The sequence below is a fragment of the Corvus kubaryi genome, unplaced genomic scaffold (genome assembly GCF_017639235.1).
Source record: "Corvus kubaryi isolate FWS band 111438036 unplaced genomic scaffold, C.kubaryi_AGA036_p1.0 78, whole genome shotgun sequence".
Taxonomy (NCBI): domain Eukaryota; kingdom Metazoa; phylum Chordata; class Aves; order Passeriformes; family Corvidae; genus Corvus; species Corvus kubaryi.
Window position 1 is genome coordinate 1,219,073 of NW_024582065.1, and position 26,536 is coordinate 1,245,608.

Sequence of the window (26,536 nt, forward strand, 5' to 3'; positions counted from 1 at the left end):
GCAGAAACCAGCTGCAGTTTAATGGCTGCTTCTGGGGAAGGCTGTGGTGGGACCAGGGTCACAGCAGCATTTTTATATTTCAAGGTCAAGAGCCGAGGGACAGACAGGAATTGTTACTAATTAATGACAACGGAGAAGTCCCCACACCCCAATGCATGGAGGCACCGTGGATCTGAGCTGGGCACAGCCCCAGCCCTGTGTCAGTGCTGTCCAGTGCCAGCAACACTTTCTGCTCCCTACCTGATTTTTGGACAAGGGACCCCACTGGGCTCCACTGGCCAGGGCAGGTCCCTCCAGTCCTGGGGGTGTTGCAGACTCTACCCTCCCACAGGAGCAGGAATTAGGGGCTGGGGAGCTCCTGGCACTGCCCTGCCTGAGGCTGCAGCCCCAGACATGCTCCTGTGGGTGTCCAGAGCAGAAGCCCCAGACCTTTGGCATAACAGAGGTGCAAGGCACTGTCAGCACACGAAGAACAGCACATCCTGGTCGAGCACTCCCACGGGCAATTCCCCCACTGCTGGAAGCACTCCCCGTGTCCCTGTTGAGCCAGGGCCCTTTCTGAAGGCAAACAGCTCTGCAAGAGAGGGGGAGCCACAGATGCTCCCAGTTTGTCACCCAGTGCTCCCAGGCACGGGGATGCTGGGTGGACAGGCAGGAGGAGGGGATTCATTAAATGAGCCCCAGCTGGGAGCTGGGAGGATGCGAGGCTCCCGTGGGGCCGGGCAGCGGGAGGGCAGTGCTGGTCGGGCTGGTGAGGGGCTCTCAACAGGGGCGTGAGCAGCAGCGGGGAACAGCCCGGGAGCGCGGGCGGTGCCTCCGGGCCGGCCTATGAGCTCTGGAAGATGCGGATGCGCTGCGCGATGTCCCGGCGGCACAGGGGACACGAGTGCAGCCGCTCGCAGCAGCCCTGGCAGCAGCAGACGTGGCCACAGGGCAGGAAAATCGTCTGGGGCTGGGGAAGAGACAGAGAGGGGACACGGAGAGTGCTGCTGGCCCCGAACGCTGGTCCCAGCACGGGGGGAGCTGGGGATCAGCCGGGGCGGGGGGGATCTCAGCGTGGGGGGCAGAGCCCCGCACCCCGATCCCCGATCTCCGTCCCCACTGGGTGTGCAGGGCCTGGGCTGTGCCGAGCAGGAGCGCGATGGGACACAGGGAAGGACACGGCGGGGCTGAACTGAGCAGCCCCCGGAGCGCTTCCCATGGCCGGTGGGTGGAGCGCAGCGCGGTCCTGCCCAAGCCCGCAGCGAGCCCTGTCTGTCCCTTCCCTGCCCTGCCCTTCCTTCCCTCCCTCGCTCCCTGCCGTGATGGCTGAGTCCGGCGGTGCCGGGAGCTCCGGGATGAGCACCCAGCACTGCCAGGGCCAGGCTGGGGGCACAGACCCGGGGGTGTGCTGGGTCCCGCCCTCCTTCCGCCGCCTGCTCCAGCCCCAGCCGCAGCCGGGTCTCACCTCCTGCTCCATGCACACAACGCACTCCGACTTCTTCTCATCCCACGGCAGCGGAGGGGCCGTGGGGCCCGCGGGCTCCTCCGGGGGAGCGCTGGGCTCTGGGGCCGCAGGGACCGCGGTGTCCTCCTCCCTCCGCAGCTCTGCAACCACAGCCGGGTCTGAGCCCACTGCCCATGGCCCGGCCCAACCCTGCCTGCCCTCCTCACACTGTACCCACAGAGTGTATCTGACCCCCAGGGCTCCCTGCCGCAGGCTCAGGCGCCTGCTGTGAGTGTAAAATGTGGCAGAAATTAACTGGGGGTACCTGGGATGGTCGCGGCCACAGCCAGGATCTCCTGAGCCCGCCTGAGGATGGCATGCTGCAGACCAGCCTCTGTCACACCGAGCTGTGGGGCAAGAGGAGGCTGTTGGCCCCAGAGGAGACAGGGGGCTGATGTCCCCAGGGGGACACTGAAGACTCCTGGGCATTGCTGGCAAGATGTGGCCATGCCAAGGAAAGCCCCTCTGCCAGACACCAGGAATTCCCCGGTGCCATTTCTACACAAAGAGCAGCTGGAGGATGTTGGAAGATGGAGCCAGGCTGCAGCTCACCCTGCAAGTCTCTGGGAGAGCCACTGCCCACGGGGACAGGCAGAGCAGCACAGGCACCTGTCCATCCCTGTGGGGAGGTGACACAGCAGAGCACCAGCCAGTCCTTTGTCCTGCCAGACCCGCCAGGCACAGCTGGGCTCGGGGCAGGGACAGGGACAATCCCTGCTGGTGTTGTCCCACACTGTGGCTCTGCTGTCTCGTACCTTTTCCAGGTCACTGGCACTCATGGTGCCGAGCATTTCCAAGGATATTCGGTGGTGAGCGAAGATTGGCACGTACTGGTCAGCAGAGAGCTCGAGCAGGAGGTTCACCAGCTGCTGCTCCAAACCCTTCTCCTGTGAAACACGGAATGAGCTCCCAGACTGTGCCCCTGAGGCCAGGGTGTGCTCATCCCTGCCCTGCCCTGCTCCAGGTGTTCTGCATCCCACACACACCAAAGCCTGGAAGCCCAACAGCTGGAGCAGCTCTGGCCCCATGTGTTTTATGAGCACGGCTCAAAATGTTGAGGTCTGGGAATCATGGAATATCCTGAGCTGGAAGGGCCCACCAGGACCATCCAGTCCAACCCCTGGCCCTGCACAGACCCCCCAACAGCCCCACCCTGGACATCCCTGGCAGCGCTGTCCAAATGCTCCTGGAGCTCTGGCAGCCTCGGGGCCGTGCCCATTCCCTGGGGAGCCTGGGCAGTGCCCAGCACCCTCTGGGGAAGAACCTTTCCCTGCTCTCAGCCTGAGCCTGCCCTGGCCCAGCTCCAGCCGCTCCCTGGGTGCTGTCCCTGTCCCAGGAGCAGAGATCGGAGCTGCCCCTCGGGAGGAACTGCAACCCCTGGGGAGCTCCCCTCACATATGAAACAACCCCTTTGGCAATCCACTGGGATTGGATCTGTGTGATGGCTCTGTGCCCTGCTCCCAGCCTTAGCTCAGGGGGCTGTCCTTGCTCCCCCCACAGCAGAGCAGAGCCACAGTGGGAACAGGAACAGCAGAAGCACCTGGAGTTTCAGGGAGAGGGGCTTCTGGTTCAGCAGACGCTGGTACTGGATCAGCCAGTAGTTCTCCTGTTTGGTTTCACTCTTTGCCTCCATTTCCAGCTGAAAAACAAACTCCTTCACTCAGCAGCCCGAGGTAACGTGGCCAGGGGGGTTCAGGGATGGATGTGCAGGAGGAAACCCCCAGCCAGAGCAGTGTACTGGGGATAAAACAGGCATTTCTGGCTTCTGCAGGCTGGCCCCACTTTGACCCCCCTCCCACCCAGTGCACAGCTGTGCATCCCCCTGCCCCTGTGCCCCAGACCCAGTGGCCTGGATTCCTGAGGCTCAGGAGAGTCTGGAGACCTTCAGGATTGCAAGACCACAACTCCCATCCCTTGTGCTCATCCTGCTGACCACTCCCTTTCCAGCAGGGTCGCTGATGGTGATGATGGTGCCTCGTGCTGCACCAGAGAGTGCTGCTGTGCCCCCAGGTTGACACCAGAACTTTCCAGGGTTAAATTTGCCTCTGGATCTGGACACAGCCCTGCTCTGCTCCCCTTCACTCCCACACTGAGCTGTGGACTCTTCCCTGCAGCCAAGCCAAATGCTTCCTCATCCACAGGCAGCACTCCATGAGGGACTTCATTACCAGGATTTGTTGCAGTTCTTCCTCCCTTTGCTTCTTCTCCTTGAGCAGCTGCTGCAGGAGGCAGCTGAGCGCCCGGCGCTGCTCCATGACGGCCTCCTGCAACAGGAGAGCTCTGGCACATCCCCACACTGCTGCCACCCTGTCCCCTTCCCAGCAGAGCCCCTGCCAGACCCAAACCAGTCCCTGTGGCTGTGGAATCCCTGTGCCCCACAGCTCGGATCCTCTCCTAGCAGCTGGGAGGGCAGAGCCAAGCTGAACCCACTCCTTTCAGCCCTGCAGTGCCACTCTGAGCAGCCCCAGCCCACCCTGGCTGCAGCAGCTCCTCCTCACTCCATCAGAAGTTCAGCCAAAAGTATTCATGGTCCCTCTCCTTAGAATCATGGAATCTTAAGACTGGTTTGGGTTGGAAGGGAGCTTAAAGCTCATCTTGTTCTACTCCATGGCATGGGCAGGGACACCTCCCACTATCCCAGGGTGCTCCAAGCCCCATCCAGCCTGGGATCAGCACCTGGACCCTGCACAGGGACAAGGCCCCTGATTAACAGGAACAGAGGCAGGAAGCATCAGGACCTCCACGGAGGGGACAGGGACAACTGATGACAGGGGGAAGCTGCTCCAGCCCCAGCAGGGACCCTTTGAGCTGCAGGGCACCAAGGGCAGGGGCATCCAGAGACATTCAGGTGTTCATTCCTCGTTCCTTGGCTCCTGGTGCTGAAGCTGCAGGTGGGTGCCTGGGCAGAGCCCTGTTTCCTGCACTGCCCTGTAGCTCCTGTGCTCACCAGGGTCACATCTGGTCTGCCCTCCATGAACTCTGGGCAGTCCCTCTGCCCTCCAACACCACAGAGTGACACAGAGGAGCTGCGTGAGTTCAGGTAGCACAACCCAAACCTTACACCTGAAGGATCCAGGACAGGGCTGGGAGGCACTGCTGCCTCAAGTCAGCACTTAGCACTGCTATGGGGGTTTGTCACTGATTTTGGGCTGACTGAACAGCTGACCTGACCTGGAACATGGCACACAGAAGAAAACAACTGGTGCAAAAGCATCACAAAATAAAATCTAAAGCGAAGCTGCTTAAGCTAAACCTGGTATTCCTCAATGCATGACTGCTGATGAAGTCAAAACCAAAACACAACACAATGTAAGAGGACATGCAGGGCACAGCAGGCAGGTGGTTTTGGGACAGCCAACAACTGGGTTGCAAAATCCTTCTCCACCCAGCACACCTGGAACTGCCCATCCCTATCAGGGCTCCTCTGTCTCTCCTCTGAGAATGCCTGGGGATGTTTAGGACCAGCAGCGATGTCCCACTTTCCCAGGACACAGAGGGTTGGTGTGTCCTGTGCAGAAGGACCTTCTGACTAAGCATAAAACCATCTGGAAACTGCCAGGAGCAAAGGAAGCAATCCCAGAGCAGAGAGGGTGGGGGGCAGGCCCAGAGCCCCACGTACCTGCAGCGTCTCTGTGTCCAGTTCTTGCCTCTTTACCTCCAGCTGTGTCAGCTGCAATAACTCTGTTTCTATTAATTTAATCTAAACAGAAGATGAAACATTTTTTACTGACATTTAAAATGACTTTGATTTATGCTCTTTTAAAATGAGGTCTGACTGCTGCCCTGGCAAGGGCAGCACTGCAGAGCACCCAGAGGTTTGGAGGAGCTGTTTGTGCTCTTTGGTGATGTTTGTGCTCAGGGTCCCTCTTCCTTTGCCTGAGGAGCTCTGTCCCCAGCTCTCCAACTGTCTCTCTACTCTGAACACCTTCTGTTCAAGTCCAGAACCTCACTGCAATCAGTCTGTGCACCCAAACCTTTTGCAGCCACTCTGGAAAGCAGAGTCAAGGCCCTTCCAGCACCATGGCTCAAACCCCAGATTCCTGGGTCAGTGCCCTGGTTTCCAGGTGCTCCAGCAGTCCCAGAACAACACCTGCTCTTGCAGGTGGGGCAACTGAGACACAGAGAGGTGAAGTGAGTTGCCCAAGGTCCCACAGCCAAGCCAAGATGAGAGCTCAGCTCACTCCTCTGCCAGGCCACCAACTGTCCCCAGGCCACACTGCTCCCACTGACCCCGGAGCTCTGCCCCTGCCCTGCCTGTGCAGCACAGAGTAGGAGGGGTCCCAAGGGTGAAAGGTCCAGCCTTGGCATCAAGGAACAAACTCCCTTCGTTCACAGAGCAAGTGGGAGCAAAATGCAGGGCCCTTATGGGTGAACCCAGGCAATGATGGAGAGCTGTCAGACAGTTCACAGGCTGCCAGCAGAGACTGGTCACTGGGGCACTCAGAATATCCAAGCCCTCAAGTTTATCCACCAAATCCTGACCTGAGACTTTTCTGCTGTGTCAGATCAGGAGAGGGAAGATTCTGGAGCACTGTGTCAGAAACCAGCACCCCACCTTCCTGCATCCAGCACTGCCACCTTCCCACCATCCTGCATCATCCACTGCCACTTTTCCATCTTCCTGCATCATCCACTGCCACTTTTCCATCTTCCTGCATCATCCACCTCTACATTCCCACCTTCCTGCATCATCCACCACTACTCTCTCCACCAGCTCTTGCTCTTCCCCCGACTACATCACTGCACCTTCTGCAGAATGGAGCTCAGAAAGGCAGGCTGAGGATGGGAAAGAAAAGGTGAACTTATGGCTCAAGGTGCAGCTCTGATGTGCTGGATGGAGATGCAGTGGGCTCATGTGGAAGCAGCAGCCCTGCCAAGTACCTGGCCTGAAGGAAATCAGAGGTGTAACTGCAGATCACCCCCAGAGCCAGCACAGGTCTGTCCTCCAGTGCTTTACCCACCAGTGCTGAGGTGACTGGAGCAACGCTGATGCCACCACCCCCAGGAATCTAAAACCTGCTTTGACACTCCCTCCCTTGGTGCTGGGAGACTGGGGTGTAACCAACACTGCCCAACTCTGTTCCAGAGCTCTCAGCAGCACCAGAGCTCTCCATGGCCTCAGAACCTGCTCTGTGCTCACAGCACTTTGTTCTTCCTCCCAGGGTCTCCTTGAACAGCAGGATGAGCTGAGCAGCTGGTTGCTCTTTCCTCTGTTGCTGACTCACCTGGTTCCTGATCTGCCTGTGCATAAGATCCTTCTTCACCTGGAGAGCTTCAAAGGCAACTTTCTGCATCTCAATCTAAGGGACAGGCAAAATCCTGCTTAGTGAGGTGGTTGGTGATGGGCTAAGAAGCTGCTGCCTTGCAGGGACTCAGGTACAAGTCCCTGACTGGTGTTTGCTCTGAGCAAGTGTCCTGAAACTACAGCTGAAAGCCCAGCAGGTAAAATCCACCTTGGAGACACACAGAGAAATATTAATGTTCTTCAAACATTCATCTGGAATGCTCTGTGTGACCCTACCTTTCCTCTTCAGTAGCACTGAGCAGCCAGGCTGTGCAACAGGGCACAGCTGCCCAGCACTTCTGAGAACAAACTTTGAAAATGCTTGTCCCAAGTCCCCCAGAAAATCTGCCAAAAGACAGGAATTCTGTCTCAAAGTCCCCTCTTAATCATCGTGTCGGTTTTGCTTCCCGTGGTCTGTGCTTCTGTCTTCTCTGAAAACTTGCTGTCTAGATAAAAAGTCATTTTCTTTCAGCCACCCAAGTTTGCCAGAATAGCAGATATTCTCAAAGTTTAGCATGTAGTGTTCAATAAAATAACTCCTGCATGCAGCCCAGCTCAGCCCCTGCTGCTCCTGTGACCCACTCTGGAACCTGCTTTCCCTCAATCCCCCATGAGCAGTTTGCTCTCTTGCCTACCTGCTGCAAGATCTGACTGACAGCTTTGTTCTGATCCAGCTGCTGCCAAGCCTGGATTTGCTGGAACTTCTGATCCATCTCAGCTAGGCTGCAAGGAGATGGATTTGCCATGGAGTTACTGCCAGGTCTGGGACTCTTGAGGCAAACCAGAGGAAAAGCAGGCAATGGGGAATGCAGGGCGAGAAATTTCTGTCTGACCAGGGGGAAGAGCTGTGGCACCACACAGCTGAAGGCCATGGATTTAACACCTTCCTTGCACCCAAACCAAACCTGCACCCCAGGCCCCTGTTCAGCAGGCTCACAAGGCTGTTTTTGGTCAGTGCCAGATGTTGCCAGATTAAAATTTCTCACCTTGTTGTAAACAGTGAGCCAGGATGCTCTCAGTATGTGCAGCAACACACAGGTACTACTTGTGCACACACAGCCTCCTTGAGGCAGCCTGGGAGGGGAGGGAAGGAGCTCTGGGCCACAGTTTGGCACTGGAGTGCCTCAAAAAACAGGAAGACAGCTGGTCTAATCCCATATTTAGCAGAATGTATAAGGCAAAATAAACAGTGCACAAAAGTGACAGCTCCCCCCAAGTGTGATTAACGTGCATATTGTGGTCATTAGAAGGGAGCTCATTCAAGGGAGTCTGACAGTTTAATTTGCACTGTCCTGTGCTGTTACAACTGTCCTGCTGCATTCCAGCAGCTGCAGGAGTTCCTGGTGTACTTAGGGGAATTACAGTGCTGAAAGAAAGGGATTTAACACCAGCACCAGCAGCCCCAGACACCCCCCTGCACCTGGAGCAGGCCTGGCTGACGAGGTCCTGCCGACGAGACTCAGAGGTCATTTGGAGGAGCTTGTTCTTGTAGGTCTCAGCCAGCATCTGCTGCATGGCAGCTGGGGACAGAGGGGACAGAGGGGCTGTCAGTCCCTGCCTGGCTTGGGTGTGCAGAGCAGGACTCACCCACCACTGCTGCTGCAGTCACTGCAACCAACAGTGACTCCTCTCCCATTGCTCTTCCCATTTCACTGATTCCAGAGCAACCCACCCACCTGAGAACTGTGGCTTTTCACTGGGAAAAGAGCTGAGGAAACTCCACTCTGCCTGTGCCTGCTCCTCTTCAGTGCTCAGAGGAACCCAGTCACTGCCTACCAACCCTGAGATCACAGAACCATGGAATATCCTGGGAAGAAGGAAGGGACCCACCGAGCCCAACCCCTGGCCCTGCACAGACCCCCCAACAGCCCCACCCTGGGCATCCCTGGCAGCGCTGTCCAAACGCTCCTGCAGCTCTGGCAGCCTCGGGGCCGTGCCCATTCCCTGGGGAGCCTGGGCAGTGCCCAGCACCCTCTAGGGGAAGACCTGTCTGGACTTACAGGCCACTTCCCGCCTGCGCAGCTGCTCCATCTCCTCCTGGGTTATTGCCATCAGCTGTTCCATCCTGATTCTGCCAACACACAACAACAATTCAGCCACTCCTTCAAACAAGGCCTTCTCCTCCACCCACCCAGCTCAGAGTCTCAAGGCTGGGCAGGTTCACCCTGCTCAGGAAAGCTGGGCTTATCAGAGACACCAAAGCCTCAGTGATTTTTTGGTGAGCAACCTCTAAGTTTTATGGGAGACAACATAATTTTTGCTCAAAACCACAGGGACAATGGCTGGGTGTGCCAGACTAGGTAGGACCAGGCACACCTAGTCCAGTGTTTTGCCTCCAACAGTGACCAGAGCCAGCTGCAGGTATGAGATGAACCTCTCCTGACTTAGGGTGGATTCAGACTGGTGACTCTGAAAGGAAGCTCCCATCCCTCTTCCCAGCTTCTTGCTCCTTTTCCAGACAATCTTGTTTCAAGGAGACTCACCTCTCATTCTCCAAGGACTTCAAAATGTCTGAACTTTGTTTTTGCCTAAAAAAAAACATAAAACAAGAGGCTTTCAACAAGCTGAGCAGGACATCCTGGTCGCCCAGAGAGCAGAATCATAGAATCACAGAATATCGTGACTTGGAAGGGACCCACAAGGATCATCCAACTCCTGGCCCTGCACAGGACAACCCCAACAATCCCCCCATGTGCCTGAGAGAAAACAACTTTGCTGTCATGCACAGCAGAGCAGCTCTCAGCAGGCTGGGCACCTCCCATCAGCACCAGCCCACCAGACACAGGCAGGGGCACCTCAACACTTCAGATTTGCACCTTCCATGAGGAATTAGAATTTGTTCCACAGCACTGCAAAATCCCAACATTACACATGCGTGAAACAGCTTTTTGAAGATGCAAATTCCATGTGCTTTAAATGGGTCTTTGGCAGTCCAGGAGCTAAGGCAGCTCCTCCAGACATTGATCCTGACCAGGTCCAAAACATTCAGGGATGAAATGAACCACTCAAAACAACATGACAAAAAAAAAAAATCTGAGAAAGACCCCCTGGGACCCCACCTCTGGTTGTCCTCCAGCAGCTTCTGGATCCGGCTGGCAATGCCCTGCTCTGTGTCCTTCAGCTGCTGCAGCAGCTTCAGCCTCTCCTCCTCCAAATAGCGCTGGTGCTTCGACAGACCCTGCTCCAGCCTCTGCTGCTCCTGCCCAGAGCACAGGGAAACCAGGAGAAGCTGCTGGGTTTGGGGAAGGCAGGGGATGCCCTGGAGGGGCCCTGCCCAGCACACCCACCTCTCTCACTGTCTGCAGGATCTCATCCTTGTGGCTGTTGAGCTGCTGCACGAGCAGGGCCTGTTCTCGCTGCCCCACATTCAGGCGCCGCTCAAATTCCAGCTTCTCCTGCTTTTTTTTTTCCTGAGAAGAATAAGGAGAAAGATGAATGACAGGAATCTCCTTCCCAAGCAAGAACATATTCGGGGAAAAAGGTAAAGCAAGGCACAGCAGCCTCCTTGCAGAGAGGAAGGGAAGCCAAATGGCAAACAGGAGGCTTGTCTAGGGGATGGAATCGTTCTCTCCTTAGGAACCCAAAAACTGGGAAGCAGAAGCTGCTGCTCTCTTCACAGTCTCCAAACTCTTTCATGTCGTGAAGCTGAGGTCCCTGGACATCAACTGATACCAAAGCAGCCAATATAAACACGTGGAGGGAAGCCCAAAATGCAGGTTGGGTTCAGTTCCACGTGGCACAGGACTCCCTTGTCTGAAGGAAGCAGCCAGCTCTGAGCAGCTTGAGCCAAAGGCAGTGGGAACTGCATGGCAGGAGCTGCTGGTTATCTCAAAGTGAGTCTTGCACAGGGGAAGAGACAGAGACCAGGGAAACAAAATGAACAAACTGAAAGTGCAGCCAGGTGAGGGGAATGAAAAACCAAGTAAAAAGATGGAAAACAAAAACCAGAAGCAGACCCATGCTGCAGACAAAGCATTTGCAGGAGCTGATCCTTACCTTCCTCTTCTCATAATCCAAGAATTTGTTCTGAAAAATAAGCAAAGCAGACATTTACCCCCAGAAGGACTTTTTTTTGTAGATGCTATTAGCCCTCATTACATCTTCCCCTGAGTGAAGACATCAACCAAAGGCACAGGAACACAGGCCCAAAGTCCAGTCACTCAGGCTTCTCCAGGGGCACAGGCATTGACTCTGCACTTGCCAAAGAGCACAGGAATTAGCACAATTAACGCAGTTATTGGCCCAGCCTCCCCTTTCCCATGTCTAGCACTTGGCTGGGAAGCACAAGGTTCTTCTGCAGCTTGCTGTCCCCCAGAAATACACATCACACACTGCACACTCCATGTCCCACCCTCACCCCCGTCCCTTGGCTCCATCATTGCTTTCAGGATGGAGACAGTTCCTTGGGTTGTGTCTTCCAGGAGGAGTCAGCATGGCGACACCAGCCCCAGCTCAGGAAGGAGATGAGCCACCCATGCACACACTGTGCCTGGCTGCTCCCTTGATCCCAAAAGACACATCTCATGGAGGGGAAGGTGATGGGGGATCATGTGCCAAGTGCTGTGATGGAGCACAGAGACAAATCCCAAACCCTCTTGTACAGAGGAGCCTCACCTGCCACTTGCTCTCCTCCTCCAGGTACTTCTCCACTGTCCTGTCCACCCCATCCACTGAAGTTCCTCCTCCATCGCTCTCCAGCGTGGGGAGCAGGTACTGTGAGGGAGGGTAGTATGCAATTCCACACTCTGGAAGGCACCAGACACAAAATAAGAATATTTGGGGATCAAAGACCTCCTTGGCAGCATGGCTGAGGGCTGGCTGGTGTGTGGGGACTGCTCCCAGCTGTGCTCCCTCTGCCCACACACCAAGGAGTGCCCGGCAGGGCTACTCCAGCTCAGGCAGGGTGGACAAGGAGCTCTGGGAGGAGGTGGTGCCACTCCATCCCCACCAGGACAAGGACCTGCTGAGACAGAAACACACCCTGCACATGGGTGCAGGCTTGGTGACTTCTGCAGGCCTGCAGATGTTACTGCCCAGACCAAAATAAGTTCTGACCATGCCTTGCAAGGCACTTCCCCTGCATCAAACCTCCACCAAAGCTCCCTGTCTGTACTAAACACAGTGTCTACAAACTCCCAGTAAATTTCCTTTGTCATTTGAGTTTTCCATCTGGTTTCACCATTCTCATAACACCCTGCAGGGCCCAGGTCCTTCCTCAGAGAAAATGAGGGCAGAAAGGACCTCAAGTGACTCCTGAGTCTCTCTCCTTGTCCCAAGGCAGTGACATCTGGACAATGCCTACACCTCCCCCAGGAGAAAATCCAAATAACCACAGGAGATGCACTGACTTCCTATGGTCACTGAGACAGCCTCACCCAGCCACTCTGATTTTTAACAAACCATTCTAGATTTTATTGTGGCAGGGCTCAGGGAAGGACTCGTGTTGTGCTGTTTGCCAACAAAGACAGGTAACCAGGAGTGCAGGGCATCAGCAGCCATGCCAAGCAGAGCCCACACAATGCCTGTCCTTCAGAAGTGCCATCCCTGAGCACACCACAGATGCTCCTGGCTCACCCTTGCAGAGGAACTGCTGGATGGCCTCTGTACCCGCACTGCAGATCTCAGGGGATGGGTAGGTCATGGAAGAGGCATCCAGGGTCAGCGTCTGCAAAAGAGAACACCCAGAGCTCCAGGTTATTCTGATGGCCCAGACAGAGCCCAGCTGTAGTTCTCCTTGCAGCTCTCCAAAATTTTACTTAATGTTACCCTAAATGCTGACATAAATACGAGGCTGTATGGAATCCCTGCTGGGTGTCTGGCACCTTTCACAGGTGACTCCACTGTCCCTTATTTGGGAGCTTCTGAGCTGGCCACTCACTGGCACATTCCCCTCATGAAGACATTGGCACTTCACGTTTAGGTACCAGAGGTCCCAGCACTTCTCAGCTACAGACATTCCCTACTCCACGTCAGGGAGCTGGAGCCCTTCAGCGTGGAAGGGGGGATGATACAAGGGCATGGAGAGGAGTCCCATAAAGAATGAAGGGAAGAGCCAGTGTTTTTGTCCTCCTGTGGCCACCAAAAGGACCTAATGTTGCCTTTTGTAGGGAAGGACATAGCAGGAAGGCCTGGAAAAGAACCACTTTATCAAGCACAGGGGGCAAAGCTGCACAGATCCCTCAGCTTGGGCTGTCCACAAGAGAAGTGAAGCCCGATGTTGTGTGTGAGACAGGAGAGAGCATTTGTTCACACCTTCCTGCTGGTGTTTGAGGCAGCCCTGTTGCCTCACACTTGCACCATTTAGTACTGACAGGTTTGGCAGCCAGAAGGCAACATACCCATAAAAATCTTGATGCTTTTCCCATCCTGAATGTGCACTTCAAGGAGCCATAAACCCATGGAAGCTGACAACGAGCTGGAGATCTGCCAGAGTGACAGAGGCACAGTTTGTGCTCTCAGAGACAGCCCTGGCAGGTAAAATCCAGGGGTTCACTCCCTGGGGATCGCTTTTGTCATGATTAAATGACAAAATTATCAGAATTAATTGGCGAAGTGATCAGATTAAATGGTAAAAATTATCAGAAAAGACCAGAGCAGGTACACAAAAGTTATTTTGGACAGTGTGAACAGCCCTGTTACAATTCCCTGCAATGCATCCTGCCCAGACCCTAAACATTCCCCTCCTGGGCCGGGTTTATGCCCAGCTGAGGGAAGCAGGCTGGGAAGGGATGGAGCCAGGGCTGGGTACCTGCAGGGTGCGGACGTGGGCCAGCACCCGCGGCAGCTCCTGCAGCACGTTCCCACTGACATCCAGAGCCCGCAGGCTCCGCAGGCCGCTCACGCTCCCGGGCAGCTCCCTCAGCTTGTTCCCTACAGAGACAGAAAAGCCAGTTAAAACCATGGAACCTTGCCAAGACAGGAGCCAGCAAGCTCATCTGCTCCAACACCAATCCACAACCACATGTACGGCTCATTTCCACAGGGACGGGGCTGTCCCAGGTCACACAAGGACTCAGAGGATGTCACTGCCCACTGCAAAGGGCAATTTGGGATGCAAATCTCCTTCACAGCTGAGGTCACTGCTGCAGCCTGGATCTGTGCTCTCTGTGAGGTGAGTATTTGTACCATGGAGTCTTCTCCCCTCTGGTATAAAGTCCCAGGGATGGGAGGAAGGGGACTGAGTGGGACTGCACACCCAGGGCTCAGAGCCCAGCTGCCCTTCCAAGTTCCTCACCCTCCATTCCCTTCCCCGTTTCACCAACAGCTCCACGTAACTAAATCTCCTTTTTCTCACAGATTTATGGCACTGCATAGCTGGAAAACGCCCAAGAGTCTGGAAAAGAGGTGTGACCTTTGTGCTTGGGCTGTGCCAACCTGGTGGGGATGCACAGGCTCACAGGACCCAGCTCTGGGTGTTGGGGACCCAGCTGGGATTTGGTTTATCTGGCTGAGTGCTCTGCTTACTTTACTGGAGGGCTTGAGGCTGACACATTTTCTGCTTAGATGATTTCTCCTGCCTTACCAACTATTTGAATTCAAACCTTCCTTGTGTTCTTCCTCAGAGTGTAAACCATGTGGTGCTTGCCTTGGTTGAAAGGAATAATTGCTAATGCAGCTCAACACAACCCAGATAATAAATGTTCTTTGCTCAGAGCAATCCCATTCCATACCTTTCACATTGAGGACCTGGAGCTGGGTGAGGTCTCCTATAGATTGTGGAAGGCTTTTTAAAAGATTCCTTTCAAGGTTTAGGACCTAAGGTATTAACAGAAAAGATATTCAAGATATTCATCCAAGTCTCATGTCTTCTACACATCTGTGCTGCTGGGACTTTCAGGCCCAGAAGGACAACTTGAAATTGGTTTAGGCAATACTTTCTGGGTTAAAAAAACGTATTTTCCACTAGCCCTGGATGAAGGGTATGCCAGGCTACCAGGGGCAGTGAGAAACCCTGCTCACCACCACCATCTGGTGCTGAATCCAGATGCAGGAACTGGGAATTGCAGTATCCAGGGCAGCACTCCCCAACTCCAGCTCCCACAGGCTGAGCCTAAAGCTGCCTCCTGAGCAGAGAGACCCTGAGTGTGCCCTTAGACACCACTCTGGGTTCTCAACATAACCACACCAGGGACAATGGCAAAAGCTGAATGTCTGGGGAAATCAACAGACTCTGCTTGCTTGGCCATGGGAGCCACTTGGGCTGCACCAAGCTTGGAGAACATAACCAAGCCTGGCTTTTCCTGCTACTCTCCTGCTCCTTTCCTCCTCTTTTCCTGCTCTTTCTCCAACCAGCCAGCTCAACAGCAACAGTCAGGTTGATGTGATAGACCTGACAAAATGGCAGCATCATGGACGTTGTGATTAATTATAAACCAAGCAGTGGTAACCCCACATCCCTGCTGACCCCAAACATGCCCTGTACAGACACCTGGGATGCAGCTGCACATCTTTTACCTGGAGAGCTGCCAGCTGACCAATATCAGCAGGAAGTGATGCCAGCTGGTTGTCATGCAGGTCTAGAACCTGGAAAAGCAAACAAGGTTGGCAACAAGAGTCATGAATTACCTCACAGTGAAAATTATTTTGCTTCCAATGGGGCTTTGAAGAGCAGCTCAAGCTTTTCAGGGGACGTGGGTACTTAATTCTTGGAGGTCTTTTGAAAATGCAAGCATCAGTAACAAACAAAATAGGCTGTTAAAAATCACAGTTACCTTCACAGTTATGAGACTCAGGAGGCTGCAGGACTTTGGAACTAAAGATGTCAGATTATTTGTATGAATAATCAGCACCTGGGGGGGAAAAATCTCATTGACACATGAACACAAGAGACACCAGAACAAGCACTTCTGTTGAGGTTGAACTGGGGAGGCTGTATAAGAGCTCAATATCTTATTCAGCATCATATAAAATATTAAAGTAGGAAATGGATTGTCAGAGAGGTCAGACATTTTACATGAGATCTAAACCAGAGCCCAGTTCCTCACATGAGAAATGCCCTTAGATAGGCTAAGACAGGAACAACCACCTCATCTTTCCTGGCAAAAGTTAACTTTAAAGAACACAGACAGGATTCATCTGACTCAAACTGCTCTCTGTGTAGCATCACACATAAAACAACCACACACAGTCATTTCAAACACAACAATAATACTCAAGCATAATAACAGAATTATTTAATAATTTCTGATTGCAACATTACCTTTTTTTGCAAGACCTTGCAAGTTGCAAAGGCCCCATAAGGAATCTAAAAGCAATTAAAAAATAGTCATGTCAGACTTCTCTTGTAAGCAGTTCTACACTGTACTGTAAATTTATATATAAATATAAAAATTTATATATAAATTTATAAATATATAAATTTACTGTGAATTTATAAATATATAAATTTACTGTTACTACCTGTAAAGTGTGAACAACTTGACTGAAAATAAAAGTGATGTTAAAATTACTGCCCCCTGATTTTGGCCCAGTATTTCCCAGGGAGCTTCCATTTAAACAGCTTCCAGTGGCTCTCCATGACACAACAGTGCCACAGAACAGGCTGAGGCTTAGGCAGGAGTTCAAGCCTTGTGTGATTTAATATTCATTGTGCAGATGAGTTCAGGCAAAGGTTCCGTTTAGTCATCACAGAAATACATTCTGTGGTTTGGCAACCTCACAACCACGCTGCAGTGTGCTGAGAGAGAAAGGTGAGCACCAGGCAGCACAGAGTGCCCCTGATGTGCCAGGAGAGGGGCAGGCACAAAAAAGGAGACGCCAGTTCAGCCCCTGCCAGGCACAGCTGGGCACTGTGACCTTCCCAGCAGCAGCCAAATTCCTGTCCACGGTTAATTTTAAAACCAAACTGATGTCTCACTTCATTTATTGAAACAACAGTGGCTAAAATCAAACAGCAAGACAGAGTTTTATGGATGGTCCCAAATCTTCCCCACAACAGCCTGCTTGGCAAGGGCATCCTGTATTCAGGATCGACATTGTAGAAGCATGAGACAAGAAATAAAAATTGAAAGTGAAATAGAAATGGGTTTCTGCCTGAGGCTGGCCTGGCTGGCAGCAGGAAAAGCTGTGTCTGGGTGCCTGGCACTCTGTCACTGCCTGCCCACACACCAGCAGACAGATTGTTTCTCATTTAGTTGGCTGCCATAAAAGAAGCCAAGCTGGGAGTGAGATTTCCTTCCTTAATCAGCAGCTTGGAAGCAGGATTGAGATTTTCATTTACACAGAAAAATAACCACGGGTGGCAGACTGTGTAGTTCTAAGACTAGAAATACTCAGCCTTTGGCAAACCAATTCCCTCAGGACCAGCAAAATTAAGCCATGAGGTCCCAAACTAGGGTCAAACAGGGTACTGGTGGAGGGTATGAGACCACCCTGCCCTCCTCAGCTTGTCAAACTAAAAGATTCCCAGGACAGAAATGGTGTTGAAGCACCAGGCAGGACAGGCAAACTCCCACCAAAAAAATAGAGCAGAAGCACCCAGCTAAAAGCCAGAGCTCAGGAGACAGAGGAAGAGGTGGACCAGCAACAATTTCTGCTTTAAGGCTCACAGGCACAAGACTAAATATGCCAGTTGGCACCAAGAAGCAGACAGAGAATCAGAGCAGTGAGTGAAGACTGGAGATTTGAGGACATACCTCGGAGAGCTCACATTTGGATATGTCAAGGGTGTCATCAGCACCAGCTTCTTTTGCCTGGGAAGATACACATCCAGACAATCAGACCATGCAAAAATACAGCACCTCTTGCTGCATCTTGCCCAGAGAGGTCGTAGACTCCCCATCCCTGGAAGCTGACGGGGCTTGGAGCAGCCTGGGACAGTGGAAGGTGTCCCTGCCCATGGCAGGGGTGGCACTGGATGGGCTTTAAGGCTGCACCCTCCTGTCAGGGAGTTGTGCAGAGCCAGAAGTTCCCCCCTGAGCCTCCTTTTCTCCAGGCTGAGCCCCCCCTGCTCCCTCAGCCTCTCCTCATCCCTTCCCCGGGAGATTCCCTGTGCCAGCACTGCTCCAGAGCTCCCACAGTAGAGAAGGTGAAGCGACCCAAAAGCAGATTTCTGCCAGAAGCCAACTGTAAACCTGTGGCTGCTTTGGACAGACAGGACAGAAATGACCCTGGCAGTGCTTACCAGGCACATCTGGTACTCAAGGCGCTTCCGGGCATCATCGCTGGGTTTCTTCTTCCTGGAGAAGAGAGGCATCTTCAGTCCTGACTCTGGCTCTGTCCAGGGGCACGGATGGTCAGTGCAGAGAAAGGCTGAGGGACCCTGGGGTCTGTGTTTGCTGGGGAGCCTGGGCTGCAGAACTGGGACCTAGTAAGTGGCAGGGGGAAGATTAAATGAAAATAATTGTGTCAGCAATTGTCTTTGTTTAGCTGCATCACACAGGCAGGTTCCAGCAGAGGGAAGTACAAACATGAGCCACTCAAGCCCTGCTGTGGTTGTCTGGGTCAGCCCTGGAATAGGCACAGAGAAAGGTTACTGAGGGATCAGGGAAATGCAGGGTCCACTCCAGGAATTAGAAAGCTGTATCAAGAGATCAAGCACCAGGGATAAAACCCAAACTATTTAAACTCACAGTCAATTCTGGCACAACAATAAAGAACTGAGAGCAAGGATTCCAGCTGGTTCAAGTGTAAAAGGAAGAGAAGTTGAACCTGAGGGAGGAAAGAGTGGGTGCAGGAAGATGCCTGGTGGAATCAGGAGTGCAGGTGGGTGGAAGGGTACAGACACCAGGCAGCTCTGGGACAGGGCTCTGACCCAGCAGGGGAGAAAAAGAGAGCTGCTGGCAGGTTTTGAGGGAAGGCAGAAAGCTGTGACTGGACAAGGAACGGGGAGAGCAGCTGGTACCAGTGAGGATGCTGGAAAAGAGATGGGGCAAGTGGAGCAGTGAAATCAAGGAGAAAAAGGGGTTTATCTGTGGCTGCATAAGAGCAGGGGGCACAAATGGGCAATGCAGAAAGAGCCTGAGCTGGGGTTGCAGGTGAACAGGAGCTCCCAGAGGGACCTGACACAGGGATCTGGCTTGGAGATAAGACTGGGAGAAGATGAGAGAAGGGCAGGAGGACAACAGTGAGCCCTGAACAGGGAATAACATCTTAAACACTTGCAGCGACTTTTTTAAACACTGTTTTCCTAAGCAATTTAAAAATCAGCACAAGAGAGCCTCTACTTCACCAGTGGAGCAGTAACTGGCACAGCTACAGACCACAGTTAACTCAGGGCTCAGAGGAGCTCAGGTGTTGGACACAAAATGCTGGTTCTCTGCCAGCTCTGTGTCTGCAAAGTGGCTTCAAACTCTCCTGAAAAGCAGGTACCCACAGGATCCAGCCAGGGATGTTCCCTGAGCAGGGAGAGCTCTGCCAAAAACGCCGTAAAATCTTTATGGAGATAAATCCTCACTGTAAAAGTAAAATAATTCAGTCTAATTCCTCCAAGTCTCATTCATCCCTCTTCCTTTCACTCCAGGAACAAGGAGGCAGAGACATCCTGAGTCACTGTCCTGCTCTCACACCACTCACTGCAACAAGCCATGGGCCACAGCAGGAGGTGGCTACAAACTCATCTCCAACCATTCCATGGCCTCTTTCCCTGCCATCCCCATTTCTGCCTTCTTAGGCAGTTCAGGTCATTGAAACGCTCCTCAGACCCAGCTCCCAGGAGGGGAGGTAAGAGCCAGAACTCAAAGGATTGAGCAAGAAGGGAAGGAGTCTGTCAGGAGCTACAGCAGGGAAATGCAGGAGAGCAATCAAGGGCAAGACATCAGAGGCAGAAACAAAAGGAGATTTAAAGATGAGAAAGCTGAAGGACAAGGTGCTTGCAGCAAGGTATCCTTCAACTGATGGCCATGTTCACCTCTTTGCTGAGCACTTCTGCATCCCCTTGTCCCTCCTCACCTTTCTCTATTCCAGCCAGATCTCATTGGCCGTGGGGACAGTGGGAAATCATCAGTTTTCACCCAAGAAAATGGATAAAGACATGAAGGCTGAAGGGCAGACAGTGAACAGGAAAAGAATCCTACCAGGGGTTGGAAGATGAAGGATCCATTTGCTAAATAGATTGAACAGCTTTCAAAAGTGGAAATTAGTGAAGACACATCAAACTCAGCAGCCAGGAATGAGAAAGGCCCTTGGCATATGACCATTGCATGATGTAGTTTTTATTTATTCAGTTACTGAAAGAACTGTCTGTAAGTGCCGGGGCCAGCACCCACCCTGCAGGCAGTGAGCACCCAGGGACACCAAACCCTGCACCCCGTGGACACCAAACCCTGCACCCCCACTGCTCCCACCCTGCAGGCAGTGAGCACCCATGGACACCAAACCCTGCACCCCCACTGCTCTCTGCAGGCACCAGCTCTGCCTGAGGAGCAGCCACACACTCGGGGTGGGGAAGGGCACAGGAATGTCCTCTGGGTGCTTCCCAGCCTGCAGCTGTTGGAGGGATGTCAGCAAAACAAACCCAACCCCCTCATTTTACAAACAAATGTAATTAAAATGCAGCAACATAGCTCTGGAAGAAGCCCCCGTTTTCAAAAAATTCTGGGCCGTAAATGCATCTGGGCACTGCAACAAGATAAGAAGGGGGTGTGGAAAGATGAGATGTTTTATTTAGTCTGGGAAAACACACTCGGGAGCACAGTGAGGGAGCAGCAGCCAGGGTCTGGATGTGGGTGGGCTCCTGAAGAGGCTGCCTGGCCCTGGGGGACAGAGGACACCCACAGGCTGCTCTGGCTCTCTGACAGGTTATCAGTAGGCAGCCCTGCAGGCACTGGAACTAGCCACAGAGGAGACAACAGCTGAACTGCAGCTCTGGAAGTCGCTGTCCTCCATCGTTTGCCCTTTGTGCTCGAGCTGCCGCCCCTGCCACAGCCTGAGCCTGCCCGGGGCCTCCCCTGGCAACACCAAATCTCCGCTCGTCTTCACCAGTCCAGCTCTGCCTCTCAGTCCTTCCCTTCCCTCATCATCACTATTCTCTTCTTCGTCTCTCTGGGGGTCCCCGCAGGGTCCCCCTCCCAGGGTCACACAGCTTCCAAGCTCCTCGTCTTCTTTACCCTTCCCTCATCCAGAACAGCGCCGTTCTGTGCACGGGGGCCCAGAAACTCGGAAGGATGAAGGACTGAGTCGACCCTGCCGGGATTTTGGCTCGCAGCGCTCGGGCACCGGCCCGACACCTGGGGAGAGCAGCGACAGTGAGCGAGGGCAGTGCCTGCTCCGCGGCGAACACGGCGCAGCTCCGGGCGCCGCCTGCGCCCGAGCCTTTCCAAGGAGCACCCCCGAGCCGCGGTGGCCGGGGCCGGCCCGGGGCAGCCCCAGTGTCCCACAGCGGGTCCCACAGCGAATCCTTCCTCCCCAGCCCCGCTCACCGCTCGCCGCCGCCATCGCTGCCTCACCGCCGCGTCACGTGACCACCGACACCAGCGAGAGGCGCGGCCAGAGCGTCCCGCCCCGACCACAGAGCTCTGCCCTCCGCGTTCATGCGCCCCCATGCGGCTGGAGGACCGCCCCGCCTGCCACAGGATCCCAGAATTGTTTGGGTCGGGAAAGATTCCTCTGGGATCACCGAGTCCAGCCTGTGACTGATCCCCGCCTTGTCCCCATCCCAGACCACTGAGCGCCACGGCCAGGCCTTCCTTGGACACCTCCAGGGATGGGGACTCCTCCAGTGCCCAACCACCCTTCCACATTTTGCAACAGGGATAGGTGAAAGGAAAGAAAGAAGAAGAGAAAGAAGAGAAAGAAGAGAAAGAAGAGAAAGAAGAGAAAGAAGAGAAAGAAGAGAAAGAAGAGAACGAAAGAAGAGATAGATAGATAGATAGATAGATAGACAGATAGATAGACAAACAGACAGATAGACAGACAGAGATCCCACCACAGCCCGCTCTTCGCCTCTCGCGAGATCTCGGCCCCTTATTTATACTTGCCTGTCCTCTCGCGAGATCTCGGCAGTATATCTTGGGCCCACGCCGCCATCCCCGCCTTTTTCGCTGTCCCGGAAGGCCTGGGTTTCGGCACCGGCCTCCATCCGCCTCCATCCCCCGCCATCTGCCGCCGCGATGCCCCCCAAGTTCGACCCCAACGAGATCAAAGTCGGTACGTACCGGGCAGCGGGCGCGGGAGGGGGGCGGGGCCCGGCGGGCTCGGCTGACGCGGCGCTGTCCCCGCAGTTTACCTGCGCTGCACCGGCGGCGAAGTCGGAGCCACGTCCGCGCTGGCCCCCAAGATCGGACCCTTGGGGTTGGTACGTACCGGAGACGGGGTTTTGGGGGAGCGAGGGCAGAGAGGTGGGAGGTCGGGGGCGAGCGTGGCCTGGGAGGAGAGGGATGAAACATGTCCTGAGCGGAGTGGGAAGCATGTCCTGCTTGAGGGGAATGAGTAAATCCCGGGGGAAATTCAGCGTGTCCTGGGGGGCAGGAGGGATAAAATGCGTTCCGAAGGTGGTGGGAAGCGTGCCCTGGGGAGCACCGGGGCGGTGCTGCTCCATCCTGGAGTAAAGGTGTTCGGCAGTAGCACACACGGAGAAGAAGCCGGGGCAGCGCTGGGGCTCTCGGCTTTAACCCGAGCCCTTTGTGATCTCCACGTGTTGTCCCTCAGTCCCCCAAGAAGGTGGGCGATGACATCGCCAAGGCCACGGGCGACTGGAAGGGGTTGCGGATCACGGTGAAGCTGACGATCCAGAACAGGCAAGCGCAGGTACCGCACGCCGCAGGGCCCGGCCGGTGCTGCAGGCATGGAGCCCACCCGAGCTCTGCCTGCTCCAGCCACCAGCCGGGATCCCGGCAGGGTCCACTCAGCCCTTCATCCTTCCGAGGTGGATAAAATGAGTGCCACACAGGGGGTGTGTGGGGGTCTTCTGAGAAGACCTTAAAACGTGGGTGGGGGGATGTGTGTGGAGCCTGGGGCTTTGCCAGGCGGGAGGATCCTGAGAAATGATCCTTATGTACCAAAATTCAACTTTCATCCTGTTGCAGATGAATCGTTCTTTCTACAGAACCTCCAACCAGCAAAAAAAAAAAAAAACCCGTTACTTAAAGCAGCACAGAAATAAATAAATTGAAATCTTGCCAATTCCTGTAGCCACCTGCCACCGTACCTGTTCTGATGCCCGTGGCTGGTACATTCCAGTGGTGAGCTGAGAGGAAGCCCCAGGCAGGAAGCAGTCCTCTCCTGCATGTGGGGAGGCCTGTGCCGAAAACCTGGGAACAGATTCCTACAGCACAAAAAAAAACCTGGAGCATGAGGGAATTAACCAAACCCACACTGCTCTGGCAATTACCTTTGCTGAGATAATTGACTGCTTGATTATGTTTGTTAGCAATAGAATTCCGTGCAGAATAGGGGGGAAATTAATCTCTTTCTATTTAGATAGAGGTTGTTCCTTCTGCCTCTGCTCTGATTATCAAAGCTCTGAAGGAGCCACCTCGTGACAGGAAGAAGCAGAAGAACAGTAAGTGTTCCCTTGGCTCTGGTTCTGAATGTTTTGGGGCTAAAAGAGGGGACATACCAGTAGCTTCCCCTGGGATTATTCAGCATAAACTGGCAAATGGGGGACACGAAGCTGGTTTTGGGCATCCCCATTCCTGCAGTGCCAGGGTACCAACAGATGGCACATCAGCAGAGCTCTGTGTTTTAGGAGATTACGGAATCTTGGACTGGTTTGGGTTGGAAGGGACCTTAAAGCTCATCAGTTCTACCCCTGCCATGGGCAGGGACACCTCCCACTGTCCCAGGCTGCTCCAAGCCCCAATGTCCAGCCTGGCCTTGGGCACTGCCAGGGATCCAGGGGCAGCCCCAGCTGCTCTGGGCAAAGCTGGGGTAAAACAGGCAGCTGTAGCTGTGCTGTAGCACAGGGCCTGGTACAGCCAGAGGGGAGCTGGCAGAATTCCAGCTTAGAAAGAGGAGTTGGGGATAATTCGGTGCCACAGTCCGGGAGCTGCAGCACTGACAGCAGCCCTGCTGGAGCTGCAAACTCCCAGCTCTCCACGTGGTCCGAGTGCTGGGAATGGTGCTCCCAGAGGAAACCAGGAGCTGGCAGTGCCCAGGTGGCCTCAGTGCTGCTGTTCCCTTCACAGTTAAGCACAGCGGCAGCGTCACCTTCGATGAGATCGTGAACATTGCGCGGCAGATGCGGCACCGCTCCCTGGCCCGGGAGCTCTCGGGTGAGTCCTGGCGGTGGGATTCAGGGAATGCTCCTTCTGCCTGCTGCGGATCCCAGGAGGGAGGGCTCACAGCTGAGTTGGGAACAGGCAGCCTCAACACTTGGGGAGGGGAGAGGCACAGGGAGCGCTCTCCAGTGTGTTCCTAGGGGAATCCAGGGTGTGAGATCTGGGTAAGTGACTTGATGTTCCCTGGTGAGCCCTGAGGCTCCAGCCTGCAAACCCCAGAGGGAAAGGGGACAGCTGAGAGCTGTGAGGAGTTCCCTGTGTCAGAATCCAGACTGGTTTGGGTTGGAAGGGACCTTAAAGCTCATTCAGTTCCACCCCTTGCCGTGGGCAGGGACACCTTCCATTAGCCCAGGTTGCTCCAGGTAAGTTCCTGGGATGTTTTCCCGTGGTAAAGCACTGACCAGCTGCATCTCCCTGCTGCAGGGACCATCAAGGAGATCCTTGGCACTGCCCAGTCCGTGGGCTGCAGCATTGATGGGAGACACCCCCACGACATCATCGATGACATCAACAGTGGTGCCATCGAGTGCCCGGCTGTAAGTGCCCAGCTCTAAATGAAATTGCTGTATCACGTTTAATTACTGACAGACTCCACTAATGAGCTGTGTCTCCTTCTTCCTACAGAGCTAAGACTGCAGAAAAGGAAGTTGCTACTTAAAGGCTCCTTCAGTTTTTTGTAGCACTTTAAATACTTTAATAAAAGACCCAGTTGTCTGCAAACTCTGGTGCTGGCTTGATTTGTCCCTGTCCCATGCTGTGAGTTTTCCTTGAGGAAAATGGTGTGTGAGCCCATTCTGGATGGATTGGGGCAGGGATGGAAGTGTGGCTGTTAAAAAACGTGCTGAGGAATGAGCAGAAAGTTAAGCATTGCTTATTCAAAATAAGATCCATTTGTGTCCTTTGCTCCCTGATGGAATGTGGGTCAGTGCCCTGGTGGCTTGAGGGCCACAGAGCCTGAAGTGGGGCTGTAGTGACGGAGGGAAAGGCATGATCAAAAAACCATTTTTATCAAATGCATGAGCCCTGGCAGACACCAACTGTCCAGGACATCCCACTGTGTCCCTGTCAGTGTGGAGGGGAGCTGGACCCTCCTTGCTCCTCCAGCAAAACTGAGCAAAACCTGACCTGGGTATTCCCAGACATGGGAATCCCACGAGCTCAGGGATCTGCCTGTCCCTCCCTGGTGTGGCTGTGCCTTGGGCAGCTCTGCCCGGGGTTTTCCTCCACTTGGCAGTGCTGGAAACAATTGGAAAAATGATTCCTTTTGCTTAAGGGGAGTTCCATGGAAAGGATCCCTAACCTTTCCCATGCTGCCCGAGGGCAGGGGCTCTGGTAGAAGCCAAGCAATGCTTGGAAGGATGGTTTGCCCTGCCAAGAATTCATTTTTTCCAAATCGGGCTCTTTCAAAAGGAGGCAGAGGGTTCCAAAGGTAATAACCCACATTAACATCACCTATCTTGCTGATAATTTATTGTTTAATTTAATATCTTTAATAATGAAGGCATCAAATGCAACCTCAGCAGGCTTGCAGGTGCCATCAAGCTGAGGGTGCAGTGCCACAGCTGAGGGATGTGATGGCATCCAGAGGGACCTGGGCAAGCTTGAGAAGTGGCCCATGGGAACCTCGTGAGGTTTAACCATGCCAAGTGCTGGAGCTGCACCTGGGTTGGGGCCAACTCCTGGGACCAATCCAGGCTGGGGATGAGCAGATGGAGCAGCTGTGGGAGAAGGATCCCACAAATCTTTAGGGTTTGAGGGAAGGAAGATGCAGAGAATCCCCTGGGCTGAAATTTGAACCAAAAAATTGCTGTGACACCCTCACAGGTGCTGAAGTAACCCCCCAGGGCTGGCAGTAACTGCCCTCACGGGGAGTCCCTTGCGGTGACCCCACAACGGCTCTCTGGTCCCTCTGTCGTGTCCCAGCTGGGCCTGGCTGCCGTCCCCACGCAGGGCACGGCCAGTTTGGGCTCCACAGCCCCTTCCGGGGGCCACATCACCACCCCCAGGCAAAGCCCAGCACCGCTCCCGGGCACAGCGAGAGATTCTTGGGTGCCTTGGGCAGGGCCGGCACTTGGACGCCATGATCCCTGTGGGTTTCTCCACCTCTGAACACTCTGATCCCTGTCCGGTCCGGCCGGGATGCAGCTCCCCCCGCACGGCCCGTTGGGCCTGCGCGGCCCCGCCTGCGGCACGGCCCGGCCCCCGGAGCGCCCGAACGGCGGCGCATCCACGCGGCGGGGCCGGGCCGCCATGTGCCGCCGGCAGCGAGCCCGGGGTTCGCCGGCCCTGGGGGTGTCCCTGTCCCTTTCCCAGGGTCCCCGGGGGTGTCCCCGGCCCTGTCCCCGTCCCCGCTGTCCCCGTCCGGCCCCCGGGGGGGCGCGGTCCCTTTAAGCGCGGCCACGCCCCCGCTGCCGCCGGCACGAAGCTTCCCGCGAACGTGACGTCACCGCCCGCGCCTCCCGCTCCCGCGCCCGCGCCCGCGGCCCCGTCCCACGTGATCCGAGCCGCGGCGCGCCGCGCGCCCATTGGCCGCGGCGGCGGCGTTCGCGGTGTGACGTCACGGCAGCGCAGGTCGCCATTGGTCCGCCGAGCGAGGGTGGGCGGTGGCGC

At 54.7% G+C, this 26,536-nt stretch overlaps 2 protein-coding genes and 1 non-coding gene across 7 annotated transcripts; 2 read left to right on the forward strand and 1 right to left on the reverse strand.

The window, feature by feature from the left end:
* LRSAM1 (leucine rich repeat and sterile alpha motif containing 1) lies at positions 1-21,438 on the reverse strand. 5 transcript variants are annotated; one of them, XM_042052522.1, is made up of 26 exons: positions 21,128-21,437; positions 19,659-20,935; positions 17,893-18,075; positions 17,405-17,461; positions 15,970-16,014; positions 15,482-15,559; positions 15,225-15,293; positions 14,441-14,525; positions 13,519-13,640; positions 12,345-12,435; positions 11,385-11,515; positions 10,767-10,796; positions 10,058-10,180; positions 9,830-9,969; positions 9,254-9,298; positions 8,771-8,841; positions 8,191-8,290; positions 7,406-7,493; positions 6,712-6,786; positions 5,106-5,186; positions 3,655-3,750; positions 3,027-3,125; positions 2,242-2,373; positions 1,752-1,833; positions 1,448-1,587; positions 744-952 (listed from the first exon to the last, which is right to left on the reverse strand). In XM_042052522.1, the coding sequence occupies exons 3-26, from the start codon at positions 17,962-17,964 to the stop codon at positions 827-829; spliced, it is 2,178 nt and encodes a 725-aa protein (XP_041908456.1). In that variant the 5' UTR covers positions 17,965-18,075; positions 19,659-20,935; positions 21,128-21,437; the 3' UTR covers positions 744-826. The 5 variants fall into 5 exon arrangements, with proteins under 5 accessions (XP_041908453.1, XP_041908456.1, XP_041908452.1 ...); XM_042052518.1 differs by lacking the exon at positions 19,659-20,935; XM_042052519.1 differs by lacking the exons at positions 1,752-1,833; positions 19,659-20,935 and having other exon boundaries at positions 1-952; positions 21,128-21,438.
* Positions 21,439-21,725: 287 nt separating this feature from the next.
* On the forward strand, positions 21,726-24,646 carry RPL12 (ribosomal protein L12). The gene is made up of 7 exons (XM_042052615.1): positions 21,726-21,854; positions 21,929-22,002; positions 22,356-22,454; positions 23,127-23,208; positions 23,834-23,920; positions 24,350-24,462; positions 24,551-24,646. Exons 1-7 carry the CDS (start codon positions 21,818-21,820, stop codon positions 24,554-24,556), a joined length of 498 nt encoding a protein of 165 aa, XP_041908549.1. The 5' UTR covers positions 21,726-21,817; the 3' UTR covers positions 24,557-24,646.
* LOC121676399 lies at positions 22,842-22,969 on the forward strand. Its single transcript, XR_006020448.1, has one exon. It is a non-coding gene; the product is annotated as a small nucleolar RNA SNORA65 (small nucleolar RNA).
* Positions 24,647-26,536: the final 1,890 nt, after the last annotated feature.